Source organism: Pelodiscus sinensis, chromosome 3, assembly GCF_049634645.1.
Source record: "Pelodiscus sinensis isolate JC-2024 chromosome 3, ASM4963464v1, whole genome shotgun sequence".
In the NCBI taxonomy this organism is placed as follows: Eukaryota; Metazoa; Chordata; order Testudines; family Trionychidae; genus Pelodiscus; species Pelodiscus sinensis.
In genome coordinates, this window is record NC_134713.1 from 57,855,146 (window position 1) to 57,877,540 (window position 22,395).

The 22,395-nt window shown below is 38.7% G+C and overlaps 1 protein-coding gene across 7 annotated transcripts in view; it reads right to left on the minus strand.

Moving 5' to 3' along the window:
* MYO6 (myosin VI) overlaps positions 1-22,395 on the minus strand; it is a 159,929-nt gene that overhangs the window by 56,364 nt on the left and 81,170 nt on the right. For all 7 annotated transcript variants that reach the window (XM_075923798.1, XM_075923797.1, XM_075923796.1 and 4 more), the window contains exons 13-18: positions 17,648-17,805; positions 15,590-15,681; positions 9,463-9,535; positions 3,834-3,961; positions 2,011-2,106; positions 405-578 (exon numbers count right to left, since the gene is read on the minus strand). In XM_075923798.1, coding sequence (XP_075779913.1) covers positions 405-578; positions 2,011-2,106; positions 3,834-3,961; positions 9,463-9,535; positions 15,590-15,681; positions 17,648-17,805 — 721 coding nt within the window. The remainder of the gene's footprint in view (positions 1-404; positions 579-2,010; positions 2,107-3,833; positions 3,962-9,462; positions 9,536-15,589; positions 15,682-17,647; positions 17,806-22,395) is intronic.

A 22,395-nucleotide genomic window follows, 5' to 3' on the forward strand; every position in this document is an offset into this window, starting at 1 on the left:
GAGATGACAACTTACAAAAAAACTGTTATTTCAACAACTTCAAATAGAATGGAAGAACACGTTTGTCAATTTTAGAACCATAGGTTCCAAATTTAGAATAAGAACTTAAAACTTTTGAAGCGCAAGTACCATTGGGCTTGGGGGGGGGGGATAATTATGAACTGCTTCATTTTAAAATAAAAGCAAGGGTTATGTTCAAACCATCTTTATTGTTTGCATAGCTCAGACCATCATTAAACTTGAATATATGGTTTTATGACATTTTATTTAAGCAATAGCTGTATAAGAGGATTTTTCTCATGAAACTCAAATTATCTGGGTCTCCCATCCTTAACTTTCATTCATTTCAAGCAACTTAAAAGCAACATACTAAAGAAAAGAACTTATTTTTACTATTCCAATACCTTGAATTTGTTTCCCACACTGATGAAACTAAGCTTTCCTGCTTTTTGTTTGGGATCTTTGTTGTTGTTAGTTGTAGATTCAAAGAGTTCCCGGACAAACTTATCCTTGGATTCACATATAAGAGATTCAAGGGACATGTGCAAAGCATCATTGTTTTTCTCCACAAACTGGGTCTGAAAAGAAAACAAACCATGTAAACTTTACAGTACTAATTGCTTTACTTAGTCCTACATAAATACATACTTTGTTCAAAACATCCCAATATTAACAAAAATACCCAATTCGAAGATACTAAGAACCAGAGGGGGAAAATGTATTGAGAAAAATATTTAAAATTTAACTGCAGACCATCTACTGCTTATGTCTGACACTAACAACAGTAAAGGGAGAATAGCTGTTAAGCTTAAAGCATAGGCCCGGGCATCATGAGATGGAATTTGAAATCTTGGATTAGCTTAGTCAGTACTAGCTCTGCCACTGACCACAACAGCAGCACAATTTGACCCTTGATTTCTATTTTCAGTTCTCACTATAACACTACAGGCAGTCCCCGGGTTACGTACAAGATAGGGACTGTAGGTTTGTTCTTAAGTTGAATTTGTATGTAAGTAGGAACTGGTACATATTGTAGGGGAAACTCTAACCAAACATTTCTCCAGAGCTCAGTTTTATTCTCCCACACCTCACTTCCCTCAGTCCTTTATTCTCAAGCTGAGGTGTCTGCTGAGAAAAGCCGTTCCGCGTCTCCCTGGTCTGCTGGGGGGGGGGGGGGGGGCGCTAGCTTTACATCTCCCTGGTCTGCTGGGGGGAAGCAGCTAGTGCGGGGTTGCCTCACCCCGTTTGTAAGTAGGGATCCGATTTAAGTCGGATCCATGAAACCCGGGGACTGCCTGTACTCAGCTGCATTGTGAGGCTTCATTTATTAATGCTTTGATTCTCTTTGCATGTAGAATAGTGATAGAAATGTAGCCGTGTTAGTCTGGGGTAGTTGAAGCAAAATGCAGGACAATGTAGCACTTTAAAGACTAACAAGATGGTTTATTAGATGATGAGCTTTCGTGGGCCAGATCTGAGGAAGTGGGTCTGGCCCACGAAAGCTCATCATCTAATAAACCATCTTGTTAGTCTTTAAAGTGCTACATTGTCCTGCATTTTGATTCTCTTTGACATCTTTAGAGGTGCTGTAGAAATCCAGAATTATTATTCTTACATTAACTACTACGTATTAATGATGGCAAATGGAGTAAGAAATAATTGGGATATTTTAGTCACTAACTTGAAAGTGCATTTAGAAAGTCAGTCTTTCCAAATAAATGAACTAAAACCAAAGACTGAGAAATCTGCACCTAATTTTATGGTGTTGGAATCAAGGAGAATGTAGCCATTGACTTTAATGGAATAATGATCAGGGCATTTCTGAATTCTGAAAACATTTGCTACTGAGCTAGCAGTAACAACAAGTCATTATGCTTATGCTTTTATTGATTAAATATTTATTAGACATATTGGGTTAATCATCACAAAGAAGAATTTGAAATCTCCATGTCCTTTGAGCAGGGCGCATTTAAAGTTAATAATTAACATGAGTTTCTTAAATCAAGTTACCGTCTCATAACACACTGCTCCAGCAAAATGTCGGATAATAAAGCCCTCATCATCTCTGATATTTCTGTGAACAGCCAATTTAGACTTCCTGGGAATCTGCAATTAAACACCCCCCCCAAGTTGAACAGAAAATCGTTAACAAAATCAGAACAGCAAATTTCCAAATCATATTTTTCTGCCAGAAATATTAGGTGCTATGGACTTTCCTATGGATTAAGATTAAAGCTGTGAGAAACTCTACTATTTCAGTTCCCTCAGATTCAAATAAACTTTTTCTTCATCCTGAGCTTTTTCAGGTTTGAATGAGTCTGCAACTCACAGTAAAATGCCACTGCAACTGCCAAGATTAATAATTTGTATCATCACAATTGTGTTGAGTCCAACATTAATTCCCACAGGTGACACAGAACAGTTGGCTGGTGCACAGCCTTGTCAGGATGCTAGGAGATAGTGGCTCAAATATATCTTTTGGATGAGATCATTTACAAGCAAGACAGTGACACTGAAATTTGCCTTGGTGAGTTGTCCAACCATGGGTGTCACAGGAGGGAAGCTACAACCATTGCAAATGTCTCTGTAAAACTTCTGAATTAAGAGCTGAATAGCTGGAGATAAGGTGAAAGATCCAACTCTCAGAGATAGAGCTAAAAATCAAAGGCTGCAGATAGGAGCCATCTACAAAAACTGAAGAGTCCAACAAGAATTTTTTATAGCACAGGAATCCAGTTAACTAAATGAGTATTAATTTAGAGGAATACATAATTTTGTTGAATCTTCCTGTGTTTAGTTATTACTGAAGTAGTATTTCTTGTGCTTTTTGTATTTACAAATTTACTGGCATATTTTAAATCTGGGATTGTGTTAATCTAACAGTACGCTTAAAAATAAAGAAAATCCTTTCCCTGAGTGGTTCTACAGTCTCATCTTTAAAATATTAAGTGTGAAACTGAGAAAATTGGACTAAACAGATATTTGTTAAAACACACAGCTAAAAATCTTGGAGGAATTTGGAGAGATAAGGGGGAAACAGTTATCCGATGCCATCAACTCTGCCTTTAGAAAAGCAACTCAAGGAAAATCCTTTTTATTTCCTTTTCATAGCTAGAAATTATCTGCACATCCTAAACTCAAAACCCTGGTCATCTGAAGAGGTGGACTGTGCCCACGAAAGCTCATATCACCATGTACATGTTTTATTAGTCCATAAAGTGCTATCAGACCATTTGTTGTTTTTAGAAATGATTAGACATACATGAGAGATGACAGTCACTAAAATGAAAATGATGCACAAATTTCATAGAAGAGTTAAATCTCTAGTGAACCTTTCAATAAACCTAAACTGAGTTTCTATTTTATGAAAATGCTTGGGATTGCATAAAGAAAATATTTCATTACTTATGACACCAGACCCCGTAGTTCTAAGGCTTCATAATACTTTCTTAAATTAAAGTTTGTACTTTTCAGTCAATATGCTATAAAGCCTAAACTCTGGTTTCAACACTTTCCTCGCAGGTTTTGAACATTTCTTATAAAATGTATAATAATGAGTAGAAAGGCCTTTGCACTAGGATCACCTTGGCCTTGGCCTTTCTTCTGGCCAAGAAAGCTCCATGGGTCCATTGAGAGAGACAACAGGGCTTCCATCTTTCAGATCCAAACTGATTTTTTTTTTTAAGGAATAAAACATGCTACCACCTGATTGCATGAAATGCCTGCAGGATTCCATTTGGCTTTTTATTCACAGTCATTTAAAACTTAAGTTATATTAGCATCTAGTCTGGGAACTCATTTTTATTAAATAATGAAGTCATAAGTAAACCTACAGAAAGTCTGAAATGCTCCTTGTGTTTCTGATGTACCATAGAAGTAAAATGCTGGTCACTTGGTTGTGGAAGACGATTTTCTTCATCCAAAATATCCAGCACGCCTACTAATTTTGCTTCAATCAGATCTATTTGTAAAACAGAAATCAACGTTTGTAAAAGTGCTATATACAATTCCAAATCAGAACAAGAATGTTACACCAAAAATATAACCAACATGGTACTGCATAATTACTACAACCATCATAGTTTAGATTAAAGAGAAATGTAATCACTACCAGCAAGTCTGGCATATATTAGTATTGATTTAAGCAGTATTCTGTAGCTTGCTGTCCAGTTCCACCTATGAAACTGGGACGTGATGAAAGTGGAAACACACTGGTGCACAATGTCTTTTAAGTGTATACTGTTTTGATTTTAAAACTCTCAGATTTCTCACTACACTGAATAAGAAGTATGAGAAAGGATCATATATCCATGACATCAACAAGAAAAGAGGATGACCAAAAGCTTAAAAAGCTGTACAGATTTCAGCATACTTACATCAGTATGGGGCCAGGCTGCTATTTAAAACTATGCCCTGTGAGGGCAGAGGACTAGATTTGATGACCTCTCAAGGTCCCCTTCCAATTCTAGTGTTCTATGATTCTATGCTGCTTTGAAAGTTTATATTAAAAACTCAGACACATATATATTGTTTTTGAAGACAGTAGCAATAAATATATTCACACTTTTATGTTTATGCTAAAGGAGTAAGAAATCTCAGGCCAGATGTACACAAAGGGATGTAGGTGCCTAAACTCCAGTTTTAAGTTCCATTTTTAAGCACCACTGAAATCCACAAAACCTCTTTTGGCTGATACCTAGCCCTGGAGGCACTGAAACTCACTCAATGCCTACATTTTTTACATATTAGTTCTTTAGGCATCTTAGTTTCCACAGAGGAAAGAAGCACACAAACCAAAGTTGCCTTTATATTAGCAGAAAAAAACTTAAAGTTCTTTGAAATGCCATACATGTATCATCTCACATAATGAGCATTAAACTAAAAGATATGTGACTAATAATCACACCCACAACTGTCACAGAGGACAGCATCATAAACCAGTTTTACTACGAACATCAAGCAGAAATTCCTGGAACCCCCGAACAAGTTTTTTTATTCACAGTCACAGAATCATAAAAATATAGGGAGGATTTTACTGCCATGATGGGGCAAAACAACATGGAGTAGGAGAATTGGGAAAAGAAGGCATAGAAATGAGTGAGATGATGGATTGCTTCAATTCTCTGCTACCAACAATCCGTTTATAACACACAGCATATCAGCACAAAGGTTTCTAATGATGGTACTACCAAAAAAAAAAAAGTGATCAAAATCATCTTGGGCCACATCTATACTTACCCATGGATAAATGCTTCAGAGGTTGATCATCTGGCATTTGATTTAGATAGTCAAATAAGGACCCTCTAAATCCAACACTGAGGAGTAACGGAAACCAACGGGAACATTTTTCCTGTCGATTTCCCACTGAGGAAAGGGTGCAGAAGCTTGGCTTAAGGTACCCCAACTCCAGCTATGCAATTAACATAGCTGGAATTGCCTATCTTACTTCAAACTTATCCCCTAGTGTAGACCTGACCCTAGTAAAACACTGGAAAACAAGTAGACTAGACTGCAGGGTCTATAGAAGGCTACATACAAACTCAGGCAAGTGAGCAGTGATTGTTACAGGCAGGCTCCAACTTAACACTTTAAATTTTTCAAAAGATGACAAAAGACTCTATAGCCCCAAAGTTTTGAAAAATACAGGCACTTTCAGAACACCATCAGTAGCCACCTCGCCTCTCTCTCAAACCTACAGGACACAATAGAACAACAATTCTGGGAAAAGGCAAAATGTATCATTCCTGCCACGAGCAAGGAAATTTTAGGCATGAGGTTGTAGCCCAAAAAAGGAAAGATTAGGTGACACCAGCAACTGAAAATCTGTCAAGACGAAACACAAAGGCTGTGTCTACATTGGCATCCCTTTCCGGAAAAGGGATGCTAATGCGACACATCGCAATTGCAAATCCGCAGGGGGATTTAAATATCCCTCGCAGCATTTGCATTTACATGGCTGCTGCTTTTTTCCGGCTTGGGGATAAGCTGGAGAAAAGCGCCAGTCTAGACGTGATTCTCCGGAAAATAAGCCCTTTTCCGGAGGATCTCTTATTCCTACTTTCAAGGGCTTATTTTCCGGAGAATCACGTCTAGACTGGCGCTTTTCTCCGGCTTATCCCCAAGCCGGAAAAAAGCAGCAGCCATGTAAATGCAAATGCCGCGGGGGATATTTAAATGCCCCGCGGATTTGCAATTGCGATGTATCGCATTAGCATCCCTTTTCCGGAAAGGGATGCCAATGTAGACAGCGCCAAAGTATAGAAAGAAAGTCTGAAAGCTAAAGATTTCCCTGAGTGGAAAAGAGGAAAACAGGCAGCTCAACAATGAATTTAAAGGAACGGTTAAAAATAGAATCTATGGAAGACTGGCTTAAGAGAAAAGGCAAAGTACTTGAACAATACTTACATAAAGTAATGCTTGAGGGCTTTTTCAGAAAGTCAGATTACTATCAAAGAAGTTAACACCTGTAACAAGTCAGCCACACCATGCTCAGGGGAAGTACATAGCAGATAAAGATCAAAAGCTTAAAAGAAGGAAATAATATTTTCATCAGCTATTGAACATGAATAGTCTTTGAGGATATCAACTGTAAAGGCAACAACAAAGGTAGATGCATACTGGGAACAGAAACAAACAGCAATCATGCCCCTGAAAAACCATTCAGACTTGTGTAGAGATGGTATTCTGCCTCAAGTATTAAAACATAGAAGAAGGAGAAAGGATATGGCCCTTTACAAACTATTCAATCTCATTAGGGCAAAGGATGATGTCACTGAAAACCGTCAAAACTAAATTATTGTACCATTCTTTAAGAAAGGTGACCTGACAGCTACAGAGGAATCAATCTTAAGCACTCCTAGCAAGGTATTCTGTAGAGTGATACTCAGTCAAATGCAACGAACAGCCGAGTCACTAACTGGCTTTAGACCTGTATGGTCCATCATAGAATAGAGATCTGTTTGCACATAACATTTGGGGGAGGGGGGAGAGGAGAAGAGAGAGTTCAGTTAATCCATTTTGTACATTCCTTGACTTTCAGAAAGTATTTAACTTCGTTTAACAGAGAGGCTGTGTGAAAAGTACTCAAATGGTATGGTTTTAGTGGCAAATGGATTCAACTACCGTGTCTGTCCAGCCTAGTTAGTCAGTGGTCAATCAATGGAATATTTTGAAGTGAAAAGTTGAATCAAACAGAGAAGGGATGTGTACCCAGTCCAATACTTTATGCTTAGAAAACATCTAGCCCTGGTCAACACTAGGAACTTATTCCAAAATAACCCCCCTCCCTTCCCGTTTCAAATTTATAAGTGATACATCCACACTACCAAGCCCATTATTTTGAAACAATAGGCTGCAGAATTCCAACTCTGTACTCCTGCTTTTCACGCCAATTCCAAAAGAGCAATTTCAAAATAACATTAGCATGGATGCTCCAGTGCTAAATTCAAATTTATTGGCCTCCGGGAGGCCCCCTGCAACTGCCCAAAGTGCTTCCTGGGGCTGTAAGTCCAAAGTGACACATCCACATTACTGGAGCTTGCCTCGGACTAATTTCAATGTTTCCCCATAACGAGGACACACTAGTTTGAATGTGTTAAATCAGGATCTCTTAAGTTGCCTCCAGTAATTTTGAAATAGTTTCTTGGTGTAGTCATGGCCTTAACATTGTTGAAGACTGCATAATATTGGGGGCAAATTATCAATCAGCTGACTTTGCAGATAAAATTGTAATGATATTCCCAACAGAGGAATTCAATCAAGAAGCAGCAACTAACTTGTACCTCATTCTCTGGATGTTGTGATTAAAAACAAATGAACAAAAGACCAAACTAAAGACAGCATCAAAAATCGAGCAATGGGCTAAACTAATTATCAATGGTATAGTCACCACAAACAAGTAGGTGGTTTGTGCTACTTGAGTTTCATCATAATATATGACAAATGATATGAAGATAACAGACATCTATTGACAGCAGAACGTTCGCATGCCGGAATAAAAATGATCTGATGCTTAAATCAGTGTCTATGACAATTAAAACTAGATTTATATAAAACACTTATTTTATCCACATTACCTTATGATTGTGAAACGTGTACTGACAAAGAGCCTGGAGCAAAAGTCACAAACATTTGAAATGAGGTGCTTGTACCACTGGCATGGAAGTGGTTTCCATCATTTACAGTATAGTTCAATGGCGCTCAGCACCTCTATTATACAAATTGTTCCAGCACCCCAGCTGCAGATAACACTAGATAAACTAACGACTGGTAGCATCCACAGAAAATTGAACAAGTTCTGCAAATGACTACAATTGGCAAAAGGTGTCAATTACAATGGCTTCATCAGGTTGCCAGAATGACCCAATACCGATTGCTTATGAAGGTTCTCTGTGGAGGAGTACATGGACAGAGAAGGGCCATGGTCATCCAGAAGATAGCTGTATGACACAGTATATGAAACCATCTATGAAACACCTTAATAATAGGCTGAAAGGGCAGCTCAATCCAACCTTGGCTTTCGAAAAATGATAATGATTTAACAATAACTGTCCAAGCCAACATAATCTACCTTTATTCTGTACCCTATTAAGATATTCATTGTAATTACCACTCTTGTTATAGAAAACTAAATTAAATTCAAGAGATTTTGGCAGAAGAATTCTTTATTTCTCAGAGGCAGAGAAAACTGTGCTTCCTTTTTTTCCCCAAAATACAGACATAACAAAACAATGTTATATATTTAAGGAGTCTACTGATTATAAATTATCAGAAGTCAGTGGAAGTTGTAACATTTTAGAAGGTGCAATATAAAGCAATACTCACATCTCAGCCTCAGATGGCTCCTTATTTTGAACAATGAGCAACACAAAAAACAAAGCCTCAAATGAAAATGAATTTAAACAGAAGCCAGTGTTGTCTTTTCTTATCCATTTAGCTCAGATAACAGAAAGCCTTTTTCTGCTTCTCTGGAACATTTTCAGATACATAAATACGTATCTGAAACAATTAAAAATTACTTTTGTAAGGGACTAGAACCTCCTTGAGACATGAAAACATTCAAGGTAATCCAGATCAGACTATCAGATGGGGCTGGTTTAATATTCATACAGGAAGAAAGCACTTTTCTCCATTCTACCCCTTAGATTTTCTCATCTAGACCATCTTCTACTGTTCTGTCACCAGCCAGCAATCATCTTTGCCTGACATGGCTACCAACGACCAATACAGAGCCAGGGATGCAGGTCAATGTCTGCCTACGAGGAAAGATATTTGAGCACATCTATGAAGAGACCTTTCCATCCATGGACACTAAAACCCCAAAGCAGGATCCACAATACTTGGATGGTCACTGTATGACAAAATCACTGCACTAAACACATTTTGTCTATTCTATCGAAAGCCACTGTGCTCCAGACTCATACAATTGTAATGAAACAGCAAAAACATTTCCTAAGTACATACCTATACAATCCTGATTATCTACATAGTGCACTTCATTTACTCCGAGACCTTCTTTCTGGTAAAGTTCTTGTTCCTAAAATAGAAAACGTAAAAATGTTTAGGAGAAAATTCTGTTTACCACAGTTTTTTTCATGAACCAAGAGAAAATTTTAACTTCTATAATGACAACAAAAAAACAAATAGGAGATTTTAAAGTGTTTGGATACACCTTAATATAGTTCCAACTCCATTTCCTTAACACTAGCAATACACATATGTATGTTAGATACATGAGGATAAAGTACTTTACTAAGATGTAAATATTTGACTTGAAAAAAATCATTTTCATGTGTTAGAATCATTTGGAACTCAGCAGTTTGTGAAAAATATTAGCAAAAATATTAACAGGAAAAACTGATCTTTCAATTTAACTTGTTTCTAGTTTCTTAGCAGGATAACTTATTACTTTCAAACATACAGGCGAACATTTTTTACAAGCCAAAAGAATATATTCTTGATATTCTACCTTCAGTCATACAAAGTATAGCAGAAGTCTCATGGAGGTTATAAAAAGTTTTTTAAAAGGTAAAATTTAAAACATTTTGTAATGAAGTTATAAGTTTTGGGGAGGGGTTTTTCATTTCCTTTTTTTCTAATTTCCAAGTTCTAAAATTGCATAAAATCCAATAAAACTCAATTATTCCTTCCCCTCCGCTTTTAAAAATGTACTATTTTGTAACTCAAATTTCTTTGTTAACACTACCCAAATATAACGGCAGGTGACCCTTGACAATAAACTGCTCAGTTTAATTTTTCTACTGGAAAATTTAATTGGGAATATTAAACATTTCCCAAATGTGCTTTTATTACCATTTATATTACAAGAGCAACTAGAAGGCCCAAACTAGGGTAGTTGGTTACGTAGTTTAATATAATATTTAACTGGTTGGTTAAACATAATGTTTAATCAGTTAACCAATTAAAGGAGGGAGGGCATGATTGGGCTAGGTCACTAGTTAACCAGAATAGGTGATGCTCACTGGTTAATCTTCACAACCCTGGCCCAAACAGGATTGTGGATCTATTCTTTTTCATGAAATATGAATATCCAGGTAGAAGGCACAGAGAATATTAAATGATAAAAACAAGTTGTGACCAATGCCCATGCAAGGCAGACAGGCTGGAATGGCAGGGAACTGACTAACAGCTTAGCAGCAGAAAGCGCTCACTTGCTGAGGCAGAGGAGTAAAACCAGGGGTGGTCAATAGTTTTTCAAAGGGGGCCACTTTACAAATTTCTGAAGTGGCCCTTGGCCGCCCCAAAAGGGGCAGAGCCAGGACACTTCCTATGCTCCCCTCCCCATAGACCCTGATTGGCCTGGAGGTGGGGAAGCACGTGACGTCTTGCTCCCCCCACCCCTCCCGGCTGCATGCATAGAGAGAACTGCAGGCTGTTCTGAACAGCTGGAGGTTCCCTCTAGTTATTGCGTACTCCTGGCAGCAAGAGAACACTTTGTGCATTCCCGCTGCCCCCAGGCCAATCAGGGTCGGTGGGCAAAAGAGTGCGTGAAGTCTTTGCCCTCCGTCCCCAGTATGCAAGGGGCACACAGCATCTAGACTGACCTGCCAGCTGTCCTGAACAGCTGGCAGTTCCCTCCTGTGCCATGCACCCCCCGGTGAGGAAAGGAGTGTTTATGTGCTCTCCCTGCCCCCAGGCCAATGAGGGTTTGGGAGCATGAGAGCGTGTAAAGTCTCTCGCCTCCTGCCCCTGCCCTGCAAGGGGCATGCAGTGCCTAGAGTAAACTGCCAACTATTCTGAACAGCTAGCAGTTCCCTCTAGTGCTGCGCACCCCTGGTGGGGTAAGAAAACTTCACATGCTATCCCTGTCCCCAGGTCTCATTGGTCTGCGGGCAGGGGAGTTGGCAGGGCAGCCGCAGGCCAGATCAACAGGCTTGGCAGGTCGGATCCAGCCCGCAGAAGCTCTCTGGCCTACTCCTGAGTAAGACAGTGGCTTAAAGTTCAGGGAGCCCTGCACAAAGTATCTCAGTGATGTAGTCTGGACAGAATTTACCCCCTGTAGACAGGTTGGATGAGATTCACATTTCAAGCACTGATAAAGCAGATTTTTCAGTATAAACATTGAGAACCGTCAAAAAACTGTTTTTTGTTTTCTCTTTCTTTCCAGCAATAAAAGCAAGTATAAAAAGGAGCAAAAGCAAAACATCTAAGAATTAGACATAGCCACACTGAAGAACAATGAGAGAAAGAATGAGCAGCTGTGACAGCAGTGTATGAGTACCAGAAGTGGGAAGCTGAAAAGAGAGCCTGTGGAAGCATACCAGTGGAACCCTGGCAGAGGAGACAGCTGCCCACCAAAGAAACGTGGAACTGAAATAGTGGGCAACCCAGTGAGAGACAGAAACAGTGTTCCCTGTAAACTAAGCACTTGTGCAGCCACTCAGGAGACATTCCAATGCTGCCCAACTGATTAGTAGAGAGCCCATGGCTAGAGTTTTTGTTTCTATTAGTGATGCACACGAACATGCCTTGGTGCACATTAAACATTTATTCCACACATAGATGGAAAAGATGAAAGGAACATTGGAAGGAAAGTCAGAGTAACCTGAGCTGGCAGGAAAAGCATGGACTGATCCCACAGGTCCCAATTGTTCCCTCCTCTGTACAAGGAGCATCCAGCTGAGAAATTCTCTCCTGTGTATAAAGTATCAGATAGTACTGAAGAATACTTAAGTACTTTTGAAATACTGTGCAAATTACATACAATTCCAGGAGCCCAGAAAGTCCTCATAGTGGTTGCAAAGCTCTTGGGTGAAGCATTAAATGAGTTTAATGAAGTAGAAACTGAACAGGGTTTGAAGTATGATGAATTTTAAAAGGCTGTGTTGCAAAGGTTTCAAATTACCCCTTAAGCATACAGGGTGAGATTTAGAAACCTCTGAAGAGTCGCAGAGAATGTGTGTATAAAATGTATGATCCGACGAACAAAGGAGAAAAGTGGATGATTATAACAAGTTATTTGACCTCTTTGCATAAGAACATTTACTGAGCATTTGCTGTGAGATCAGAGAAGCCATTTGGGATAAATCTTTAGGTTCTGTACAGGAAACAGTTGATCTGGCTGTTTCCTATGAAGAAGACAGAGCAGTCAATGAGTGCAAGCCACAAAGGGAAGAGCAAACACAAGGGAAACCCCATTTTACCCTAGGAAAAGGAAGGATGATTGGATACTCTCCAGAACCAACCCCTATCACGGGAATCACATTTACAGATCCATTCACAAGAGGATGGTCTAACAAGGTGTTACATATGAAACTCCACTGAACACCTAAGGGACAGTTGATGTAAGCAAAGGGAATCCAAGTCCACACACATCCAGCCCATGAGTGGACCAGGCTGGCATCTGTAGCAAAACAGAAAGTGGGGTCCATGTGATAAGAGAAGGGAGCAGACAAGTAGCAAAAGACAGCTGTGAATCACAACTCTGAATGTGTTCACATTTGCTCTGATTCGAAAGTCAGTATCTACTCTCAGTTTAAGAAGTGATTCTTCTGATATCCACTGAACTAGCTCTCTTAACATAGATGTAGAAAAGCAAATACTAGGAGCTCTTTCACTGAATTAGAAGGAACATAACCTTCAAAAGATGCAAGACACCCTGCAAACTACGTATCAAGAAAGCTGCTGGTGCCAAGATAAAATGAACTCCATTGAATGTCTATTGGCTCACCTATAGAGATGTATATCTTTAATTCAGAATTTTCAGCCAGTATATATGCAAATTAAAATTCAAAGGCGCCAGACTTCTAAAACTCCATGCATAGACAGTGAAATTTGAAGAACTCGGGAATTCCCATAGGTTCAGAATAAACCTTTCAGGTAACTCCAACATTCATCTTGTTGAAGGTATCAATAAGAATAAACAGAATAAATTAATTTTAGAATTTCTATGCCAAGCTGTTCTAAAAATATAAAATAGAGAAAAAAGTTAAGGTACTTTTAAGGGACTGTGAACTCATGTTTCCACATTTCTGATCTTGCCAAGTATCTTGTCCTATAACTCCTCAGATTTGTGACAAAACATTATTCCTATATGTCACCAGTCCACAAGGATATTGAGCCAGATTGATTTACTTTTGACAAAATTGGAGGGAAGCATTCAGATGGGGCTTATATGAGAAACAATTAAACTTTAGATACATTTTGCAGAAATCATCCTGTCTCCAAAATTCTACTTAATTTAAATGTAGTAAATTCTGAAGCCATTTCACATTATAAGTCACCAAATGAAACGATCTAAACTGTTCAAACTATTAAAATTATTTGATTATACATTCAAATGCCACTTTCACCTGCACAAATCTTGGAAGCTGTGAGTATGCATCAATTACTACTTTTCAACGTATTGTAATTTTAATTAAATAGTCTTCTAAACACTCACATGAATAGGCAGATAATAGTTCACTTCCTTATTATTACCCCATCTTAGTAAATTTGTGTCTTCAATAGACTACTAGGCATATTGCTAAATATATCGTCTTTTCTTTGGACAAACTGGAGAAATGGTCTGAGGTAAATAGGATGAAGTTTAATAAGGAAAAATGCAAAGTATTTCACTTAAGAAAGAACAGGCAGTTTCACACAAAGAATAGGAAGTGACTATGTAGGAAGGAATACCGCTGAAAAAGATTTAGGGGTCATAGTGGAAATATGCAAAAAACCCCAAACCATCATTCTGGGATGCATTAATATGAGTGTTGTAAGCAAGACATGAGAAAAAATTCTTCTGCTCTCCTCTATGCCATGATTATAAAGTCACTTTCTGATTGTCGAATTTGTTATTTTAGTGACTTACATAGCAAATGTTCTCAGATCACAAATCAACACAGACCTAAAATTAAAAATAAATTCTTTCTTGGGGATGACAATAAAGGCCCAATGAGCTCGATTCCATCTTGCTCTGAGCTTCTAAAAAGCCTTGCACATTTAATCCAGTGTTCAGGGAAGCCTCTTCAATCTCCCCACTTCATTACTCTTCTTTAGAAATATGATAAATTGCTTTAACATTCATGCCCGTATCCCTTTCCTATCTCACTCTTCTATATTACAGGTAGTCAGAAGATAAGGCATGGTTTCTGAGTCTTGCCCTTCTCAGGTTGCCCCAGCTTGAGTACCAATGGTCCTCTACCAAGTTTAACCAGCAGTTTTTATGTTAATATGTTGGTTTTCAACAAAGTCGTTTCAATATTCAGCAGAAATGCCACCTGAACAGATGTGTTATTTTAGTTTTTATTCAATATTTGAAAACCCTAAATCAGTTTCAAACATACAGATTTCTAACAAACAGCACTACCTGTTGAGAATCGGTTGGCTCTGATAGCACTATTTGAAGAGAAAGTATTTTGTAATTAAGAGCTTATGGACTTCTGAAAGCTAAGCAGGGAAGTTGGAGAAGTGCCAAAACACTGTATAGTCATGGGCCACATGCAGTTTAATAAAGGCCTCTGAATTCTTTCCTTTTACATGGGGAAGACAAGAAAAGCCAAAAAAATGATACGTTACAGATTCCACCTTGTAGTCTTCTTTCAGATCCCTCTTAAGATATCTTCTCTGCCAAAAAGCCTACACTAAAAAATGGTGAGGCATTTTGTGTGCTGTGACCAGTTTATCAGACTGACTAGTATCATGTCTGTTTCCTTGCATACCCCCTCCCTGCCATCTGTTGCCTATAATCTCATATTCAGATTATAAACTCTTCAGATCTAGGACTGTCTCCATTATATGTATATTCTGCCTCTGGCCTATAGATGCTAACATACTACCATTAATAATAAGAGTTACATAGTACAAGAAGATGTGAGGTGTACTGCTCTTAATGCACGTTTGAGACGATGAACAAGACACTGACCAACTTAGACTGGGAAAGAATTTCACATGTACAAGTAAAAAATGCTTAAACCAAGAATACATCCCACCTTACGCAGTACCACACAGACACACAAAATTCTTTATTTGTAATTAAAAGGAAAATTAGCAATGCTTTCCATAAATGTTGCTATTTCATACGCCCTTATCTAACTTTTCTGAAAAGTCAGTGGATGACTCAGACAAGAAGTGGGATATAAATTACCTCTTTTAGTATCCTTTCATTGAAGAATTGCTGCAGCTTTTCATTACAATAGTTAATACAAAACTGTTCAAAACTGTTGTGTTCAAAATATTCTGAAAAAAAATCCACAATGTTAAACTGCTTTAAATTATGATAAATTAGTATTTTGAAAATTTAGTTATACAACATTAGTGGGGAGAGGTTAATAGAGTTAACATCTTTACATCAAATTCTTATGTTCAGATCCATGATAATCATATTCAATGAAGTGGTTTTGATGCATCTCATAGGTACCAATAAGAAGATGGGCATAATCCAAAAATAAAAAGGATGTAAAAGTTCATGTTTCTGGAACCAACAATCTGCAGACAGTTTTTTCTAGATCTCATATGCCCCAATTCAAGCCTGGTATAATAATACACAGCAAGAATGCAGTGGAGCAAGGCTCTTGTCTCCACACTACCATCCAAGCAACTTCTCAACACGACCTTTACAAGAGCCTACCACCTGTGGCTCCAATGACCAAGACTGTGGTGGCTAAGGTCCACAATAGCTTCCTTCTATTGGTGGTGTACTTCCTCATCAGGAGAGCTTCCACCTACTGAAGAAGGATAGTTGGGATGTGTTGAGAACCAGGGCACTTAGCTCTGCACTGGGCAATGAGCTGCCCCACAGCTGCCTGCTGGGAATGTGGGGGAGGGGCAGCCACCCAGGCTTCTCATTTTCCTGAGTGGGGAACCTCCAGGCAGCAGCTCGGCCAGGAGTGGGAATCTGGAGAGGGTGGGGGGCGGGAGGAGCTGAGCTCTAGCTACCTGGCTTTCTTGTCAGTTTCATGGCTCCATGAAGAGTATGGAGCCACAAAACTGACAAGATTGCCAACAGGTGATTAAATAACAATCAGGGTCTTCATTAACACTGCATCACCCTAATGACACCAACATAAGCGCTACATCTCCAGTGAAGATGGAGTTACTCTGTTTGTGTAGTCAGGGAACTTGCATCAGTGGGACAAGGCTGTACTGAATACTCTGACATAATTAGACTGATGTAAGACGCCTTATATAGACCTAACAGTGAACCATTCACCAGCCCTCAGTCTCTTTTTCATCTGCATGTCAGTCAATATACGCCACTCCCCCTAAGACTGTATGAGCGCAGACGTTGCTACTCCTAATCTCATGGGCTGACCAGAATTTGACTCCAATCAAGGACTAGGGAAGGCTCGGGCAGCTCATTACAGCTTTAGACTGACACCTCTATGGAGAAAGGCAAGCCTCAGAATAGTAAGTGATAGTGCTGCTGTTAAGACTTGAGAGATCATGAAAAAGATGGAATGGATGAGATTGTTAACAGTAAGTGCTGGTAAATGCCAGTTAAATTGATGAAAAAAATACTTCCATACATAACAATTAAAATTTACATATTGGCAAAATAAGAAAAATGCTACTTAAGAACATGATCCAAGGACATTTATTTAATACATTTTCACATGTCATGTTGCCAATTTATTTCAATGGTTATAAAACTAACTTTTTGACTCAACATTTACTGTCACTAAATTCTTGTACTACCCCTTCCCTGATAACTTCCCACATCTGCGAACCTTTAAATCAATTAAAATGGAAAAACAATGCTTTAAAAAAATCTATATTTTACACCAAAACTGTAAAAATCAAATTCTGCCAAGCTACATCTGGGAACTTACTTGGCCTCAAAGTGCACAGGCTAGATAGAGCTATACACAGGAAAAAGCAGCATCTGTGTAGACTCCTCAAGTCCAGTTCCAAAAAAACCATCCTGTCCAGCCTCACACTTGTGATTTAGAGATTCTGGTATCACCTTGACAAACTCCTCTACACCTTCACATCTCAGAATTATCTGAATGGTGTCACTATCATTAATATACTACTGTGTGTACACACAATGTGGGTAGTTAAAACAAATTATAAAAGACAAGACAATCCAAGAAATTTTTACCCCTAAATCATGTATGCATCACTGCAGCTGTGACAGAAGCAGAATAGAAAGATCTGATTAAACTATCTGAGAAACATAACATTAGTAAAAAAGAGCACTTACCAAAACCAGCTATATCTAGAACACCAATGAAGAAAGAAGACGTCTCAAATGGAAAACATAGATTTACTCTGTTTACCACATGATCAAAAAGATGACTATAAACAGTTTTTGCCAAGGCATCACGTGCATTGTTTGCTTGTTCTACTTTCAAGGGTACCCTAAAGAAAAAAAAAAAGACATCATTAAGTTTCCGAATCTTTTCATCGTTAAGTACTTGACGCTGCAAGAACGGAGGAAGAAGTATTTTTATTAAGGCATAGCACCAGAACACTGAAAACCTAGGCACTAGTCCCAATTAAGACACAGTCTTCTTGTGTGATCCAATCACTCTCTGCTTAACAATACTAGGATAGATAAATCTTCGTAACCATAGGCATGTTGTGAAGATAAACTCACACACCACAGTGGAAAGTGCAATAGAAATACATAATTCAATACAACAAAAATATTCATCCGCTACCACTACGGTGATGTCATCATTTCATTTTTGCTTTGTTTTTATTATAGCTTTTACAAAGACTAGGACATCTCTTCCTCAGTAGTGGGAAGGGAGACACCAAACTAAAGCGAAATGTCAATTTGTTTATATGCTAAAAAGGAAAGTTTGTTTTCTTAATAGTCTGGAAAAGGAGAACATGTCCTTTGGCTTTTCATCCTTTGATTCTCAGCCCTTACATTGCAATGTGCTCTTATAAGTCTATTTCCCAGCTTCACATTCTTTTTCTTGGTTTTACAGTTTAAAAAAAACTGTTTATAACATCAAATGTTACAAAATATATGCTCAAAAAGATTCCAAACGCAACTGTGTAAATCTAAAGCCAGTTAACTAAACCTATGTTTGAATGCATTTTAAAATGCCTATTTATCATATTGGCTTTATGAAGTAGCTGTCCAATCTCCTGAGAACATAAATCTTTTCAGAGCTCTTTGAAAGATTTACATATGAAAAATTACATAGGAATAAAGGCATTACATCATCTGGACATCACAAAAATATTGCTAAGCCTACAGAAATCCATCAAAGAGTGAGATATTTACATGCACAATAAGTTACACATGTACAGCTATTACTATAAACCAACACACTACTGGACATATTGGAAAAGGCAACTCACGCAAAGAAATGTTGAGCTTCACCCAAAGTCCAAATATGGAAAATGATTTTGATGTATTTTAATGTGGGGGGAAAAAAAACACCCCACAAAACATATGCTCAGCCCCAAATCCTATCACTGAATCAATCAGAAAAACTCCCACCATCTTCAGTGGTTCAGGATCAGGCTAAGCAAAATTTTGCATGGAAAATTTTAAATCCCCAACAAAATATTCCATAAACTTCTTTTAAAAGAAAAAATTAGAAGGTATCAACAGAGCTTTGCCGATAACGGTTACTACAAGTTTGCGCAGGGTAAGAAACGCCTGGAATTTAATTGTTCTTAGCAGAAAGACTACCCTTCAGACCTTCAAGTAGGAGTGGGAAGAATGACTGTTTGGCTGGGTGGCTGAATGATGGGAACAAGGCTTTATGCTGGAAGGGTTGGGGTGAGGGAAGAAGAAAACAGCTGCAAAAGGGGTCAGTGTGGTCACTAACTGATGCCCTAGTAATTCAGGGTTTAAAAAGGGACAATTCTGCACCTAAAGCCTCCCTTTTACTGTTGAAGCAGGCCCTGCCTGCTCTGCCTCCCCTTTAGGTGGTATACCACCAGGCTGGGTCAAGATCTGCTGTGGGCATTACCCATGTATCTTTTTTGTAAGAGGCTGGAAAGGAACTTTTCCTTCGTGCTAGACTAGACTGGGTGAAGTCTAGTTCTTTAACCTTCTCCAAAGCGGGTCTAGGAAGGGTTGTGTTCATGCATGGCATAAAGGGTGGAAGGCCATATGTCGCAACTCTATTTAAATGAAGCACAGATGACTACTGCAGGTATTCCATAGGGAAGGCATACAGTGATTGGCAAATGATTTGGAGAAGGACTCAAAAAGAGTTAGGTCAAGGAATGAAAATGGGGTGGTTGGAGACACTGTGACTGGTATAACAAGAGCCACCCACCCCCATTCTTCTAGCCCTCCTTAACTCCCCTACAATGGGGGTAGATGGTAATGTCCTGGCAATGGATTTGCTGGAGGGACCTGGATGAAAAAAATAGGTGCCAGCAATAAATTTGCAGGAGTGACCAGGACGAAAAAAAGGGGTAAAAGTCCTCTGGGTAATTATAGAATAAACATGGGGTTACCTGCACTGTACACTTATCTGCCACGTCAAATGTCTCCTCTCCTTCCTTGGGCATAGCCAAGCAACAACTGTATATCTTTGTGTTTAAAAATATCAGGCATAAATTGGGATGAGTTGAATGGCTACAGGCATTGGCAATTATGCTGGAACTAAGGGTGCTTGGGTGGCTGCTGTACCTCTTGCCTGGAAGGAGTAACAACAAACACCAAATGCATAAGTTCCATGGTCTCCTTCATCAACACCCCAATCCCATGTTCCACGCCCATGGGCATTGTTATTTGAATATGGAACTTCTCAAATGAACAAGAATACCGTCAGCCCCAGCCTCCATCATAACTAAAACATTTGCTATTGACATCCAAGTAAGAGGTCAAGGATTTTACAATTATGAAGCATTAGCTACCGTATCACCGATACAGAGTTCTCTTTCAGTTTGGGCTGAGAACAACTGATAGCTATACGGTGTAAGCTTACTGACTCTGACCTATCTACATCATGGTAGTTCTGTATATCTATAGCAGTGTTAGTCTCCTTTCACAAACACTACATTCTCTAAAAAAATGTTATCAAAGACAGTACAGTACTTCTAATGTAGGAGATCACTTTCTATCATTAATGAGAAATTAGGAAAGCAAAGACTCCATTCATTATGGACAACAGCAGCCACATTACATTAGACAGTAATTAGCCTTAACACAATCTCTTCTTCCACTAAGTATCTCCTGATTTATCTTATGGTAACAAGTACTGACAGGAATCTGATCTTATAAATAGAGGCAAGGTACCTTTACATTCCCTTTTGATATATTTAAGAGATCAGCCTGGTAATCTTCACAACAATTCATGTCAACTGCAGCTCTCTTATATAATCTAGTATACCATAATTATTTAAGATGGTAACAGCTTTATCTAAAAGGTATGTAAAGTGTTATACAAAACTGAGGCATTAAACCACTAACATGTGTAGCTAAGAAACTGCTACAGTGTTTATTCTATTAAAATATTATCAAGATTGAACTGCTGCTGCAGTGTTAATTCCAGGACTGCACAAAACAATTACCAGGAACACTTACTGCAAACAGAAGAAACCCATGGAGAGAGAAATAACTGGGTCTACAAATGCATTTTCATAGTTTAGAGCACAGAAACCATAGAAGAATTATAATCTAGCATCAAGAGACTGCAATGTGGTTGGAGAGTTATTAGGTACTAACACAAAGTAAAAGGCAAAAGATTTGGGCAATCTGAAGAGAAACTTAAGTACAGGCAGTCCCCGGGTTACGTACAAGATAGGGACTGTAGGTTTGTTCTTAAGTTGAATTTGTATGTAAGTCGGAACTGGTACATATTGTAGGGGAAACTCTAGCCAAACATTTCTCCAGAGCTCAGTTTTATTCTCCCACACCTCACTTCCCTCAGTCCTTTATTCTCAAGCTGAGGTGTCTGCTGAGAAAAGCCGCTCTGCGTCTCCCTGGTCTGCTGGGGGGGGAGGGGCGCTAGCTTCACATCTCCCTGGTCTGCTGGGGGGAAGCAACTAGTGCGGGGTTGCCTCACCCCGTTTGTAAGTAGGGATCCGATGTAAGTCGGATCCATGTAACCCAGGGACTGCCTGTATATGTAATAATGCAGTATCATCATACTACTTACTACTTTCTTCCCTCCCAATCCCTGTTTTCTTCATCCTGCTGAGCTGAAAGTAAGAAATCTCTTTCTTCCCTTTTCTTGGTTGGTAGGAAAGAAAGCTTCCTCTTACTCTTCCCACTTTCTCCTTCAGTCTTCACTTTCCATACTTGTAAGAGAAAAGGGAAGAATTCCCTCCCCAGCTTTTTCTGGCTTCTGAGATGCAGCAAATGCATTTCCTACAATAGAGGTCATTTGATCGGTGCTCAAGTGTAAGGAGACTTTTTTGTGATCCAAAAATCAGATCAAGATTGAGAGTAGTTAGTACCAACTGCTTGTGAGCTCTATGTTGTAACACACCTCTTTAAAAATACGAGATATGCCTAACAGAAAATACCATACAAAATACAGATTGCACGCAGTCTTATGGATTAACAGTGAGAAAAATTAAACCTTAGCTAAGAATGAATAAGAAGAAAAATAATAGAATTACTATCCTTCCAAATGTATTTCTAATAAAGACTACTAATATCATGAAGTGCAAAACACACATGTGGTGCTACTACATGACTAAGCAAAGAAAAATACCATTGTAAAACATTTTACACTTTATCATCCTCTCCAAGCAGACTACCTTGCACGGTTCTTGTGTCAAAGGATGAATGGAGGAAGAAAAGCTGAATATCCAACAATACCAATGTGCATTCATTTTGAGAGGACTAACAGATTTTATATCCGAACACATTATTTCTACCTGTAGATATTCTGGATATGCACTGCAAGACATCAGCCATTGCTCTTTCAGGGAGGCTAACAAGGACAGATAAATTTAGTGTTACTGGCAAGTCCCCTTGGCATGTCCACTTCAGATTAATATTTAATGAAGTGATGAAGAAAG